Source organism: Camelina sativa, chromosome 8, assembly GCF_030686135.1.
Source record: "Camelina sativa cultivar CO46 ecotype springtype chromosome 8, ASM3068613v1".
NCBI classification, from domain to species: domain Eukaryota; kingdom Viridiplantae; phylum Streptophyta; class Magnoliopsida; order Brassicales; family Brassicaceae; genus Camelina; species Camelina sativa.
The window spans coordinates 11,164,722-11,180,862 of NC_141887.1; the positions used below are offsets into that span (position 1 = coordinate 11,164,722).

At 38.9% G+C, this 16,141-nt stretch overlaps 3 protein-coding genes across 9 annotated transcripts; 2 read left to right on the top strand and 1 right to left on the bottom strand.

Moving 5' to 3' along the window:
- The first annotated feature begins 5,631 nt into the window (after positions 1-5,631).
- On the top strand, positions 5,632-5,973 carry LOC147939936 (uncharacterized). Its single transcript, XM_087461085.1, has one exon. The coding sequence runs from the start codon at positions 5,632-5,634 to the stop codon at positions 5,971-5,973; it is 342 nt and encodes a 113-aa protein (XP_087317211.1).
- Positions 5,974-10,521: 4,548 nt separating this feature from the next.
- On the bottom strand, positions 10,522-12,087 carry LOC104709460 (FBD-associated F-box protein At5g27750-like). The gene is made up of 3 exons (XM_019228723.1): positions 11,158-12,087; positions 10,916-11,056; positions 10,522-10,815 (listed from the first exon to the last, which is right to left on the bottom strand). The coding sequence occupies exons 1-3, from the start codon at positions 12,085-12,087 to the stop codon at positions 10,522-10,524; spliced, it is 1,365 nt and encodes a 454-aa protein (XP_019084268.1).
- Positions 12,088-14,265: 2,178 nt separating this feature from the next.
- On the top strand, positions 14,266-15,941 carry LOC104707024 (protein DETOXIFICATION 12). 7 transcript variants are annotated; one of them, XR_015564417.1, is made up of 5 exons: positions 14,299-14,612; positions 14,710-14,864; positions 15,101-15,310; positions 15,394-15,557; positions 15,706-15,941. XR_015564417.1 is itself a non-coding variant. In XM_010423275.3 (5 exons), exons 1-4 carry the CDS (start codon positions 14,538-14,540, stop codon positions 15,477-15,479), a joined length of 564 nt encoding a protein of 187 aa, XP_010421577.2. In that variant the 5' UTR covers positions 14,302-14,537; the 3' UTR covers positions 15,480-15,557; positions 15,706-15,941. The 7 variants fall into 7 exon arrangements, 6 of the variants coding, with proteins under 6 accessions (XP_087319057.1, XP_087319058.1, XP_087319059.1 ...); XM_010423275.3 differs by having other exon boundaries at positions 14,302-14,612; positions 15,063-15,310; XM_087462930.1 differs by having other exon boundaries at positions 14,310-14,612; positions 15,211-15,310.
- Positions 15,942-16,141: the final 200 nt, after the last annotated feature.

Here is a 16,141-nt window from a genome sequence, read left to right on the forward strand (position 1 = left end):
TTAAACTATCCATTTTGGCATCAATTACTTTATCCATAAAGAAATAGTATAAATTACTCAAAATTTTATTGTCACCACCATGTTTATGACCAATATTGAAATGACCCGACCGATTTTTTTTAATTTAATAATGAACTAGTGATTTCATACTCACTATCATACTCACTAACAAGCTAAACAACATTAAATTCAAACAGTAGAAATATCAACTATTTAACCAGCAATAATCTAATAAAACGAATAATAAACCAATAAGCATCAATGCAATAATATCAAGAAGCAATGAACCAACAACCTAACATCATTCTAATGATTCACTCTAACAACCTAACATAAGCCAGACAACACATAAATGAGCCACTACAATATCCTCCTCCTCATTGTCTTTATTCGATGATCACACTTTGTCTTTACCTGCACTGCAACACAAACGATATGCATAAGTATTTCCAGAAATACTTAGTGAGACAATCCTCTCATCTATTGGGTTATACACACAAGCAATCAGATCTTCACATGCATCAACCAACAATCATAAATCAAACCAGGTAAAAGAAGAAGAATTGAGCTGCCTGCTCAATAGTAGTGTCGACCGACACCAGGGGATGTCGACTAACATTGGTCACCTGGTGTCGACCAACACCCACCTCTACAACCCAAAAACCCTAACTGGTGTCGACCGACACGTGAGGCAATCCTCTCATCTGTTACGTTATAGGCACAAGCAATAAGATCTCCACATGCATCAACCAATAATCATAAATCAAGCCAGGTAAAAGAAGAAGCATTGAGCTGCCTGCTCAATAGTAGTGTCGACCGACAACAGGGGGTGTCGAATGACATTGGTCACCTGGTGTCGACCAACACCCATCTTGACAACCCGAAAACCCAAACTGGTGTCGACTAACACCTCCACATGGTGTCGACCGACACTCGTTAAAGCCCTCTTGCTGTCATGCCTTGGTATGGATCAAGACCCACTTGGTGTTGATTGACACCGACCCCGTAGCCATGTTCTCCTCATAGCTAAAGGTCTGATATCCACCTTCCATCGCCTCCAATGCGGCCAAGGTCCTCCTAGAGGCATTACAAACCATAGAATCACAAAAACACGCAAACAAGCAAGAAAACTCATTCAAACAACTCACAAAATTACATAAAACTGAGATCTCAGCTTAGGTAGGCTATGGTCATGCACTCACCTTTCAAACAGGAAGATTCTGACACTATAATCCACAAATACAGCCTCCTAGCAAGCTTCTACCACGTCCTTAGCCTCAGATCCCACCCATAGGGACATTTCTTTCAAGAACAAGCAATGGACTTCACCAAAAGCTCACAAGAAAACTTCTCTCTACTCTCTTATTTCTGGGAAAGACAAAGAGCGGCTACAGATCTCTCCAGTCGAGTTTTCCCTTAAATAACACGTTTTATGATTTCCCAAATCCAACTGCTTCGATTTGACCAAAATTGAACCAGCCGAACCGAGACACTCTCCTTGGTGTCTTGGTGTCGATCGAGACCCATTCCAAAATCGACACCAATCCAAAACCATAAAAATTAGTTCGCAGATGTTACAAAGATGATAGTCTTTTTCTAGTTTAGCTGGTTAAGAAATTTGTATCATAACTAGAAAAAATAACAAAAGTAGAGAATAGAAATATACATAAAGATTGTGAAGAAATATATATATATATATATATATATATGAGTTTTTAACAATTCTACCACATTTAAAAACTCTTTTTACTGATTCTGCCTCATTACCTAATTGTTTTCTGGAACTACCAAAAACCTTTTTTCTCTCAATTCTTTTAACCCTTTTTTTTTTAACGAAAATCACAACCCAAAAGTTTGAGTTGAAAATGTCTCTATGGAAAAAAACAACAATTCAAACCATGAAGGCTCCGTCCACTATGTTTTTTTTTTTTATGTTTTTGACTTTTGCTATCAACATTACTATAGACAATATTTTGGTAGACAATAAATTAATTTTCCACAATATAGTTTATTGTCCTTTCAATATCACACCATCACATGTCTATGACAAACTTGTCTACCAATGTATATGTCCATTAAGTATATGTATATTACTTGAGACAATTGGTGAATAACTTGTCCTCCACATACATAAAAGCGTGGACAAGTTACTACAATATATGGACTAGGACAATATAATATTTTTCTTTTTAGACCAGTGTGTCTATCAACAGTTTTGTTGTTCTCCAACTTTTCCTTTGGTTTTTAGATTCAATATTTGTAGACAAGTTAGCGGATTTGATTGTCCACTCATCAGATACAAGTGTGGACAACTTTGGTAACAATATTGTTGTGTAAACAACTACTAACATGTCAACAATATATGACAGTCACAACTTGTCTATTTCAAGTTAACATTGAAATTCAGTAGACAATCAATAAATTGTCCACAATATAGTATATTGTCTGTCATGATCAGACCATGAAATATATTAGTTTTTTATGATCAGACCATGAAACATATTTTATTTTTGTAAAACATTTACAATTAGTTTCTATTGCCTACGGATTATTTCTTTTATCCACAATAAATGCCGAAACAGTCATAGTACATCATAGTCCATGTTCAGTTTTAGTGTCATAAAAAATACACAATTAGTTCCAATTTTCCATTACTAAACAAAAGGGTATTTACAACATTTTCATGTCAACAGAAAAGGAGTTTTAGGTTGTGGAGTTTATCTTCAAATGTGGTACTCTTGACTAAATTCCTTATATATTATATATATATATATATATATGTGCAGATTGTGAAGAAATTTATTACTCCCTCGATTCATAATATATGATGTTTTAGAGAAGTTATATTGTTTCATAATATAAGATGTTTTCAAATTTCTTTGTAACTTTAGTTAAGTTTAATATTTTATATTATGCAGTCTTGTTTATGATTGGTTTAACTTTTTTAAAGTAGTCATTTCTTAACCTTTGTGCTTTTACTCAAAACATCTTATATTTTAAAATGGTGGGAGTATTTTCAATGTGAATGATTGATATTTATATAGTGAAGGTATGTCATTGTATTTTCAATCTTGGAAATCAATATTGAAATCTACCCAAATAGTCTCATTGGACTTTAGGAAAAAGATCTTCAAAAAAAAATTGGATTAATTTGCATAACAGTATTAAAATGCTAATTAGGAAAGAGTGTCTGTTTATGGATTTTGATCCGAATTTATTGTGTTAGTTTAGGCAATTGGCTAGAACTAAATCTATACTAAATCTATACACACAGATGGTCTAGAAAGTGTGGAGAACGTCACTACTGGATTTGAGAGGCAGGTTGCATAAAACTACGTAAACTATTTTGTAGATAAATTGTTATGCTTAAACATAGATTTATTTAACATTGTGGATGGTCTATTGTACTTTATAGTGTATTAAAAAGAAAAAGTTATACACATAATTCATGCTATTAATATGTGAGTTCCACACATGGCCTTTAAGACATTTGATATTCCACGTCTCAATATTTCCAGTCACCGTTTACAAAAAGAGAACCAGTCACTTGAAGCTCATTGTGGTTGTCTTTGTCTTTTTGCCAAAACTATTTTGGGAAAACCTCTTCAAGATACTCACAACGGTCTTTTTGGTGTTCAATCCATACACACAAATGTATTATTGCTTCTCTTTAATTTATGTTCTCCTAACCTGAACAATGTCTCCTTCACTTATCCTCTTTCTTATTATTTTACATGAACTTCAAGCTTCTTATCCACCTCTTCCTTCTCCTTCTTCATCTCTACTGTTGGATATGGGCTTCGCCCCCAACATTTCAGGAAGCCCAAACAGAAGATTTTTAAGGAGTAAAGGGCTTGAAGTCATGGATCTGGTCCATCTGGCTGCAGGGACAAAATCGTCATTTCTCAGAGCAGACAGAAGGAACTCTAGGTTAATGGTCCACTATAAATACCAGATGTCATTGTCAGAGCTCTGGATCCGAAATCTTGGCAATCAGAGAGAAAAGAGCAATTATTATAGTATTAATTGCGCTTAGATCTTTGATTGTATTTTCCGTAAACTCTCACCTTCAATTCTTCGTTAATAAAAGGACCAGCTCCGATTTATCCCTATTAATATTCGTATTATTTATATTTTCGATTTCATGCATCAACAATTTGGCGCCCACCGTGGGGCTAGACGAAGTCCTTTCATTTGATGAATAGAGTTTGAAGACAAAGGCGTTTTCAGGAAACCAGAAGCATGTCTCATACTGATCTCTCCAGCAAAGAAGGCGTCGACTCTTCGGCGCCACGCTCTCCCGCAGCCCACGTCGTGTCTCCTAGGCCAAAAATATGGGGGCGCAGCCATTCGAGGACAAACCAGCTCCAAGGCGTCAACAGAACCGAAGCAGCTACAGTCGAGGACGCAACACTCACCGACCGCGTAGCCGTAGGCGCTACGCGCGTTGCTCCAAACGATGGCGTAGCCGTAGGTGCTACACCCCTGTTCATGAAACCACTGGCACCAATCCAACCGACCGCGAGGCCGTAGGCGCTACGCGCGTCGCTCCGACAAATAGCGTAGCCAACGGCGCTATCCCTCCTGATCGCGTAGCCGCACTCCAAACAACTGCAAAGCAATAAACCCTACACCTATCACTCAACCTCATCACACATCCGCACGCGTTACTATCAACCAAGCCGCCCTCGATGAAGCCGTACGAAGAGCCATGGACCTGATGAGCGGTCAAGCAGCGTAAATGGCATCTCAAGGACAAAGTGACCATGCAAGGCGTCAAAGGCGACAATCTGAGCCTTGACGCGAACAAAATGAAGATGCACTGGCGCCACGCACTCCGCAAGCTGAGCATAACACTCCACGAGCTGAGCACAACACTCTGTGAGCTGAGGACAACACTCCGAGAGCTGAGCACAACCCTCCGTGAGTTGAGCACAACGCCGCCACCATTCCGTGCACTGAGCACCACACTAATGGAAGACCCCGACTCTCGTCGATCATCGTTGGACCTAACCGGCGAAGCATTGAACTGGTTTTTGAGACTCGAAGACAACTCGATCGATGGATACGAAGTGTTGACAAGCGCATTCCTATAGCATCACCAATGTTTCATGCACGTGCCTGCGTCGAATGCCGACCTGTGGAGAATTTATCAGAAGCCTAACGAGTCATTCAGAAATTTCATGGAAAGGTTTAAAAGGTGTCGTTTCCAAACTCGCTATAAGTGATGATTCCGCAATCGGTGCGTTGAAAAATGCGCTCGCCCGTGGCACCAGATTGAAAGACGACCTAACAAACCTGCCCGTCACAAGCTTAGGCGTAGTACTTGCACGTTCTAATCGATACTTCCAAGTCGAGGAGGATAAAGATAAAAGGAACCCAGACCAACCGAATGTGGTGAAAAAAGTCCCTGAAAAAGTTCCGAGCTCAAAAGTTAAAGTTGTAGATGAATACTACGAACCACGCCAGCATTACTCTGTTCGGTCAATCCAAGCTTACTACCGCGAAGCAGAAACAAACCGCAGCTGGCCCTCCCATAGCAACATGTTCAAAAAGTCCTTCGATCATATTACCTTTACTGACGAGGACGCACGCAACATAAGTCCAAACAACGACCCGCTTGTCGTATAAATGGTGATTGGGGAAAGCTCGGTGACGAGAATTCTTAGCTCGGTCAATATGATATTCAAGGATGTACTGATCCAGATGGAGATTGATCTACGCAATACGACACATGAAACGCAGCCTCTGACGGGATTCGATGGAGACACTATAATGACTGTTGGAATCATAACACTTTCAGTTTACGTCGGCAGCACGATGCAATGTTTCAACTTTGCAATTGTGGATAAACCTATTGTCTACAACGTCATTCAGGGAACACCATGGCTCCATAAAATGCGTGTTGTCGCTTCAACTTATCATCAATGCGTCAAGTTTCCAAACGCGTACGGTATCTACACGCTACGCTGATATGATGGCACGAACTTGCTTCATCATCGAGAAAAGGATGCGCAATGCAAGAGCATTCGTGATTATCGAATCAACGCCACCGCGAGATACATGCATACCACCTCCGAAAGAGTCCGTTGTCCAAAGCAACCATCTCGCCAGCCTCCCATTGCTATACGGAACCCATCAGCCATCTCGCTAAGAAACGTACGATCTCGCAAGCCATCAGCCATCTCGTCAAGTATCGAGCCATCTCGTCAAGTATCGAGCCATCTCGCCCAGTATCGTACGATCTCGCAAGCCATCAGCTATCTCGTCAAGTATCGAGCCATCTCGCTAAGTATTGAGCTATCTCGCGAAGCATCGAGCTATCTCGCCAAGCATCAGCGTGCCCCCGTATGACATACACCTCAACAAGTCTCCAACATGATCTCGTCTTACGCAAAGTCTTAGAGAATACAAGAGAGAAGAATGCAGGAAAGCTCGGCGTGCATTGGGAAGGCCCTTAGTCTCCAAGATTGTCAAGCCAGGCGTCCATCAGCTACTTGAGATGGACGGCACGCCAGTCCCAAGATCGTGGAACTCCGCCAACCTGAAACGCTAATACCATTAATCCGCTAATTGCCACGAACAAAAAAACCAGCTCGCCAGCCGAGCATTTCTATGAACTACGAATGGTTTGATCCCTTTAGAGGGTACATAGGCAGCCTTTCACGAGGCGCAACTATAACATCAATAAAAAAATATATCTTTTGAGCAATCAATCGATTTTTACACTGACGTCCTGGCCAGACGCACAGTTCTACGTTCCGTATGAATGTAATGGTGAAATAATCCATACTTTACATCGGTAAAGAATAAAAGCCGAGTCCATACTCGCAAGCGCTCTGCATGGGTGCAGTGGTGAAATAATCCACGTCCTTACTTTGGTAAGGATTTATAAGCCGAGCCCAGACTCGCAAAAAGCTAGCAGGGAGCAGAGTGAATAAGCCGAAGACCCTGACTCGCACACTCTTGCAATTCTTGCAGCACCTACAGGGTAAGCCGGTCACGACTGACTGCGCCTAACTAGTACGGCAAGTCTGTCTTGTTTTCTCTCGGTGTTACGGGGAATAACATATCCAGGGTAAGCCAGGAGACGTCTTGCACCGAAAACAAAAATCGGCAATAATCAATCTTTGCGCAAAAAACATCAATAAATAGCAAATGAAGCAAAAGCAACCAAGTTTGCAATATCAAATTAAAAAAAAATACAATGACAATCAGCAATCGAGTTTGCAATGACAAAAGGAAAAATCCAAAAGCAAAAACAACAAAGCAATAATACGAGGACATATAACTCGTTAGCAGCATCATCGGCGCCTCCATCCGCAGCCTCCGGGAATGGCTCCAGATCCTCGACAGGAAGCAGCGGCACCACAACCTTATCCACCTTCGCCTTATACTCTTCCTGGCTGGCTGCGAGGCGTGTCATCCTATTCTCAGGAATTAAGACCCATCTGTTAATCAACGTCTGAAGACACTCCACCGTCCTACTACACGCGCACATCTTGACTCGTACGAGCTCGTAAGTTTCTCCGCAAGCGGTGATCTCGTCAACATGTCACGAATGGTGACCCCGCTTTGCTACCAAAATACGTGATCGACCAAGAGCCCACCAGCATCACGCAGCCCGTAGCAAAGAGTACATCCTCTTGACCTCAAGCCTCGATCTCGTTAAGTCTCGACCTCGCCACCTTTGGTAGCGTCTCGACCTCGCCACCTTTGGTAGCGTCCCGACCTCGCCACATTTGACAGCGTCTCGCAAACACAGCATCTCGAACCCTCAAGCTCTTCACCTCGCAGCTCGCTAATTTCTCAATCTCATCACTTCTCAATCTCGCAGCTCGTCCGTGAACAACGTGAATCATACCATCACGCAAATGTGCCATCACGCGGCCTCGTAGGAAGAAACTTCGTCACCTCGTCACCAAAGCCTCAATCTCACCGATCGGATAAACATTGAACTCGGAACATTGTCACGTGAACACGTCCATTAACACATGTGCGAGCTAGCCATCTCGCCAGCAGGAGTACACCTCGACCACGAATCCGTACAAAATCCACTGCACCATCTCGCCACTCTCTAGCTCGCCGCAACACGGAGCCCGCTGATCTCGATCCGGCGATATCGATCTCGCTAGGCCTTGACCTCGCCAACTCTCGACCCTGCGCGCCACCTCGTCAACAAAAAACGCACGAACGAAAAACACACCTACGAGCACACCACCTCGTCTTCGCACTCCCCATCTCGCTCTCGTACGACGTCCATCTCGCCATCTAGATAATACGCGCATCTCGCAAGAACACCATCAATCTCGCCGCCAAAAGTCTTGCTATCTCGCACCGTGACACCAACACTTGGGTAGCGAGCATATCGCAACAACAAACATGCCATGACATGCGAGATCCACCATCACGCCATAGCCGCAGAGGACAGCTTCACCAAGCTCAACAAGTAGCATCCCAGCCAACCGCTTATAATTGGTCCGGAGAATCGGCGAGAAGGCGACAGACGGCGGCTACAAGTAACACGCAGAGGTGGCACGACCAAGACGCCTCACAGTCTTGGTCGGATCTGGCGGCGACGAGAACACGCTAGGGCGGCGCGACCAAGACGCCTCACATTCTTGGCCGGAACGGCGAGTTCACAAACGAGCGAGAGACCACTGGCGTGGGAGGGGGATGACCGGAAGCAGAACCCTCACGGCGGCAAGGCCAAGCTCGGCGAGACAATAACCATGGTCCATACAAGCAAAAAAATCGAAAAAGTAAAGAGATAAGAGAGAGATTTACCTTTTGGGAGAGAAGCAAAAGTGAATGTAAAAACAAGTCAAGGGAACATATATATATGGGGAGACCAGCACGTTTACCAAGGTAAAAAGGAAAACCCTAGTTTTGAAGCTATCCCTACTTCGTGTGTCTCGGGAAATGTGCAGAACACGCAAAACTACCGTTTAAAATCCGACAGACCTAGAAACATGTGCACAACGCACTATTCATCCCAGAATCTCCGGATGCCTCGAAAAACGTGTGCAACGCACTATTCATCCAAGAACCTTCCAAAATATCTTCAAGCTCTTAAAAATCATTTGTTCACTCTGCAAGACGGACCTAGAGACATGGAGTTGCACCCGACGAGCTCAAGCAAGCCATCGATCATCGGACTGGGGGGACCATTGTTGGATATGGGCTTCGTCCCCAACATTTCAGGAAGCCCAAACAGAAGATTCTTAAGGAGTAAAGGGTCTGAAGTCATGGATCTAGCCCATTTGGCCGCAGGAGCAAAATCTTCATTTCGCAGTGCAGACATAAGGGACCCTAGGTCAGTGGCCCACTATAAATACCAGATGTTATTGTCAGAGCTCAGGATCCGAAATCTTGGTAATCAGAGAGAAAAGAGCAATTATTATCGTATTAATTGCGCTTAGATCTTTGAGTGTAGTTTCCGTAAACTCTCACCTTCAATTTTTCGTTAATAAAAGGACCAGCTCCGATTTATCCCCATTAATATTCGTATTATTTATATTGTCGATTTCATACATCAACATCTACCACACACTTCTTCGCCATCAAAAGAATCTTCATCGCATCAATCACCCTTTCCACATAACTTTTCTACTTGTCCTCAAATTTTTCAGACAGGGATTGTAATCGGTTTAGTATTGTTGAATTCACTATCTTTGATATCTCTTTGATCATACTCATACTTTGATATGTTTTCAAAATTCTAACGCTGACATGGTTAACATGTCGAATCCTGATTGGATGTTTTAAATCTTATGTGGACACCCTTAAAAGTTTATAATTTCTCCTTTTAAATAGTATAGATTTGCCAAAAAATTATGGAAAGTCGACATAATATATAATAGTTTCTTTTTCCACTTAAACATTTAAGATTTTTAATTAAAAAGAAACTTTAAATTAATTTTGTTGAGATATTTTAGGAAAACATATACTATTTCCAATTTTGGTGTTACACATTTACAAATTTTACCTCAAAGTTTTTGTTATTTATTCAAATTGTCAAAATTAACACATGAATTTTCTATGAATATTCTACGCAAAATGAAGAAAATATAAAAAAAAAACTAAATTCTATGCAAAACCATGAATTGAATAAACACCCCTAAAAAATTATTAAACTGTAATGGTCATAAATTGATATATGTATCCAACAGCTAAGTACAAGTTTTCAAGTACAAAACAAGAATACGAGCGAGCATGCTATGATCGAATATTAGAGACGAGTGCGTAGGTGCTATGTCAGATGTTTGTCTAGCAAAACAGATGGGAAACAAAGTTCATAGTAAACATTGAAAGATAGCTATGCAAAATGAAGAAAATATATATATAAGAAAACTAAATTCTTTGTGAGTTGAAACTATTCAAAATGATTTTTTTTTTTTTTTTGGGACAATCCAAAAAGTGTCTATGGCTAAAAAAATCCAACCATAACTAAGTAGAACAACAAAATGATCTTAAAAAAATTGCTAAAGCTCAACTGCAATTATAAACTCCACAGATGAGTCATTCCAATTCTTCTTCAACAATAATTCGACATCTTCGAGAATGTTTTGTGAGTTTATTAAGCTCCTCGTAGACTTCCGAATTCGAAGCATATCGAGGATAGTCCAGGACGAAACTAACAATGAGTTTCTTGAGGACTGCTGAGTTTTCAAGAAAGTAACTCACTATTTTCATCTCCTCTTCCTCCCATTCGAACAATCTTTTGATCTCAACACACTCGAGAGTCGATACCAAACACTGAGGCACGTCTACGAGTTTTAACTTCACCGTCTCCTCCTTTGCAAAATAAATTGTCTGCAAACACCAACAAAAACAAAGGCCGGGTATTCAATCATATACACATCCACTGAACAACAATGTTATTATATACGACAAAATCACTAAAGGTTTTTACCAAGCTTAAGTTTTTCAGATTCGGGAAACTCTCAAGAAAAGCTGGCAAAACCGATAACAAGGAGCTTGGGAACACAGCCTGTAAACGGGATATGTTATTGAATATGGGAATCGTTCCAACTTTTGAGTAACGATCAAGGGCCTGCAAACAAGAAGAGAGGAAAAAAGGATACATGCAAGAGTTGTACCATTAGACAAATAAATACCATGAATAGTTAGTTAGTTGTATTAATATGTACATACCGTCACTGTTTTCTCAGAGATGATCATATGTCTTGCTCTAGATATCCCAGTGAGAAAATCACGGATTTCATTTCTCTTTGACAAGTCCTCTGTATAGAAACTCATACCATACGTGACAACAAACTTGATATCAAGGTCAACCATGACTAAGGCAGTCAGGTTCTTTACTACGACTCTGCCGAAGTGGTCTTGTTTGAGAGTCATATACTCTAGTCCTGGAGCATCAATCTCAAGCAGTGTGTTTGGGACTCTTGATCTACGTAAAGGTTCATGCGCTAAGGGAACATCAAACCTCTTCAGGCTCCGAGATCTCACACACGCAACCACCAGTTTATCCTCATCCATATCCCTCATCAAGTTCAGTTCTTCAAGAACAGGACATCCAGAAACGAGCTTCTCAAGATTCATAGTACCAGACCATCTAACTTTATGAAGAATCATGAACTTAAGACAAGGCAGAGAAACAAAACCCGGATCCTCAAGAACCGAAAACAAGAGCTTTAAAGAAACCAACGTCTTGCTTGTAAATAGATTCAGAGGCATGAACTCGATATAAGGATCCAAAGAGCCATCATCCTTCCCATGTTGCGTACTGCTCACGGCATCAAGAAGTCGGATTCCGCGGTTAATCGCAGTACTGATCCGGTCCTTGAACCCGAGTATCTCACGGCTACTGTAATTCACCTTGAATTTTTCCAGGCGTGACTCAGGGTTAAACTCGAGGAACCTGTCGATGATGTTGATGAACACTTGTTTGTCTACATTACGGACGTCTTGGCGGTTTAAGTCAAGACCAGGAACATTAAGCCATAGATTCTTCCATCTAGTCGATAAAACACTCGTCTTCGCCGACTCTTTGGTCGGAAGGCATAGGAGTATTTGAGTGATCAAAGATTCTGGTAATTCGCTGAGTCTATCAAACCCAGGCATCACGAGACATAAACCCTAAAGAATATGAAGATAACAAAAACAGCTAGCGTAATTAACTTGATCGAATCCTAGGGCGTTAAGTTATATAAATCGATTGAAGTCAGGTAAGTTACAAAAGAGTTACTGTAGGATTCGTTTCGATTCTCTGGTCCGGTGGTCTTGCTTCAAACCCTAATTATACTTTGCGTTTCGAGAGAAAAAAAAAGAGCTGCCATTATTAATTCGTAAACGCGATTCTAAAAACGCGAACCCGTATTTGTTCTGGTATTTTCCCTTCCATTAGGTAAATAAAATAATTGAAGTAATTTAAAATGTGCTATACAAAAAGTCACATGCAAAAACGGAATTCGGTGGAAGACACATCATTAAATTTTATTAATCCTACTTCTCAAATATCGTTTTAGATAATGGTTACATAATGACAAAAAAATTGTTCAATTTTGTATCAGTTTATTTTATTCACAAAAATAGTCAAAATTGTGATAAAAATGTATCTTCTCATTTATGATAGAAAATAAATAAATACAAATAAATAAATCATATTTGCCAACAAATTATTATTAAATTTTTATGAAAGATGTTTAACTAATAATATTTCACTGGTATGGTATACAATTAAGTATATGTTATATTATAAATATATTATATTTTTGCCATTTTATATTCGCGCTTTCTAAAGTGTGAATTTAAAGACATATCTAACACCACTCAATTTTAGAGTCAAAACTCTATTCGTTAGCAACATTTGCTCCAATCCTATTTTATATTTTTTTCTAAAATAAAGAAAATGATTGCTCTGTATATAGAGAAACTTTATTCTCATTTCTATTTTTTTTATACTAACTCTATTTTAGAGTTGAAAATAGAATAATACATTGGAAGAAAATAATGCTCTATTTTAGAGTTACTCTATTTTAGAGAAAAAATAAAAATGATTAAAATTATTAATTAAAATAGAATAACTCTCAAATAGAGTATTACCTTAATACTTTATATTAAAATTATTGATTAAAAGTTATTATGTTATAATATTCTTTGTAAGGCTTTTCTCTCGGGAAAACGACCAAAATCAAGTTAGACTATTTGTCGAACGTTTTTTCATACTATGATACCATGAATTTATCAACCTGAACTAACTAATCATTCAAGTTTCCTACTTAAACTTTATAAATTTAGCCGATTCAACATTTTGATAAACGGCGTTAGTTGACATTTTCATGTTGGTTTGTTTGTGCTCTTTTCCCCAAAATTCTTTTTTTTTCATTTTCAATATAAGCATGAGAGGTTAGATCACTTATAGAATTCAAATCAGCAAATAATATTTTATTCTCTTCTTTCATTCTTGCAACTTCGATCTTCTGCCTTTGAATTTCATTTCTTTCAGAAGAGCCTTTCGTAATAGCTTTGATAAGTTTATAATTTTGCTCCAAAATTTGTTTAAATTGTTCTTCAGAATGTTGTTTCCTAAAATGAAATTGTTCGCAATGAATCAAGAAGCTTGTAAAAAAGATGTGAAACGTGCATTCAGAGTATCGCAGTCAAGGTTTGCAATCGTGGTCGGACCATCACGCTTATGGAGTAAGAAAGTATTACATGATATAATGACAACATATATTATAATGCATAATATGATTATAGAAGATAAACATGATATTGATGCAACAATTGAAGAACGGGTTGAAGTTCCAAGTGTAAAAGTTGAGATGACGAGTGATAATGATGCTCGATTTCAAGAATTTTTAACTCGACATAGACAAATTAAAGATCGAGAAGCTCATATTGAACTTTGGAATGCGTTAATAGAACATCTATGGTCGGAATATATTAATTCTGAAAATTAGTATGATGTAATTTGTTTTTATTATTTTTAATTTATCCTTTATAATTTTATATTAATTAATAAATTAAAATTATTAAATAATTAAGAAAAAAATTATTTTAGTAATATAATAATAAAGAATAGTATTTTTAGTGTAATATTTGGTGTTGTGGTTGGAGATAAATTTTTTTTTAGTGTTAAAAATATACCAAATATAGTATTATTTCATCACTAAAATGGTGTTGTGGAGATGCCCTAGACCATATAATATTTGTCATGGCCCTTAGTTGACAATGCATAGGCCCACTACACTGTTTTTTTTTTTCTTTTCTTTTTTCCTAAAAACTGAACCCCAGAGTAAAGAGACTAAGAGCATGGCCAATGCACATCCCGTCGGATGTCTTTTGTTTGTTTAATAACATAATCAAAAAAAAAAAAGTTTTAATCCCATATTTTGTGAGACACAGATCTCTGCCCAGATCAATTTACATCCTCACAGACCTCGTACGTGTCATTAGTTTATTGGTTAGTATCGTTTTGTTTTGTTTTTTTTTTCTGTCTTTTCTTCTCATTCTCTTTCGACAACATCAAAACAAAGAAACACGAAATCAAAACTTATCGAGATCGGTTGATGAATACACTGGAGAAAGAGATCTCGCCTCGTCGTCTACGAGATTCGATTCGATCAGAGCTGATTCGATCCAAGGTTTGTTTCGCTACTTGTATCCTTATTCTCTTTGCCTCTGCTTTTTCTTCTTCTTTTGTTTATTGGCAATTCATCTGTGTGTGATGTTTTTATGCAGGTCAAGTCTTTGTTTGATGATGCTAAATCCAGCACCCCGGTCAGTGTATCCAAGAATTGTACCAATCTCAATGTTGCTTGCAAAAGGCTAGCCCTTCCTCTCTACAATCTCCTCTCAAATCAGTCAGGGAACCAAAGCGTCAACTCATTCCTCAGGTTTGATTTCTATATCCAACTGCTCGTCTTATGAGAAAGAACTACCTTTGCCTGATAGTTGATATCTTGATTAATTTGTTTTTAATATGGTCACATAATTGTTGAGACTAGATTGTAATAGCTTTCTAAGTAGATGCAGAACCATGATAACTAAGTAGATGTAGAATAAATTGATAGCTTCTTGTTTCTTGTTTTAAGTTTTGTCTTGTTTGCCTTGGATACTTTGAGCGGTCAAGCTTTCGGAGCTAAGCTATATCGGAAACTAGATGTTCAGACTTACACAGCCATGTTTTGTCTTGCTTTGGTGTGTATCCCTCTTTCTCTCGTTTGGCTCAACATGGAAAAGCTTCTTGTGTTCCTGGGACAAGACCCTGCTGCCTGGCTTATCCCTGGACTCTTTGCTTACTCTGTTCTACAGCCTTTCACTCGCTTCTTTCAAAACCAGAGTTTGATCTCACCTCTCTGCATCACTCTGCAGTTAAACTTGTTCTGTTCCTTGGTCTTTCCTGTAATTTGGTGATGATGATAGGTTTGCTTACGGCTGTTCATAAGGATTATTTTAGAGTTGTGAACTCGAGGGATTGCACATGTATGATGGTTCTCTTTGGCTATTGATGTTTCTTCATTAAGGTTGGGAGTGCATTCTGTTTTTGGCCATAAGATTATGTCTGGAAAACGTTAAACAATGGCAAGGTAAACAAAATTACATGCTCTGCATTTTGAAGTGTGTTTCTCCTCTTCTTACGAATGTTCTCACTTCTCAAGTAGTTAGTGAAAATTGAGAACATCACCTCCTTACTTCTTGTTGGTTAAATGTGTTTTTGGACTTATTGGCTTGCAGGTGAAAATGTTGTTACCTCCAAATCCTAGTTCCTTATTTCCTTGGACTTATTGGCTTGTAGGTGAAAGTGCTCTGTCTCACACGATAAAGTACTTCCATTCTAGTTACTTTTATTCACACGATAAAGTACTTCAATTATGATAGGATAAAACGGTAGATGGTAACTGTTGCTCAGTTCAGACAGCCTTAATGTAATTTGCTTCAGTTCTTCTTATTCTCCTATTTCTTCTTGTCCACTTTCCTCTCCTTCTCTACTTACAAAACATTTTTAATAAAAATTTAAGACACCCATATTTAGGGATGACTAATGGAAGAAGAAAAAATAAAATCAAGGGGATGAAGATCAAAACTTAGATTAATATTATTAAAAGTTAGAGACACTAATTTGAGGTTGTGCAATGGGTTTGGTCTAAGAGAGTATCGATGAGACTAGGGC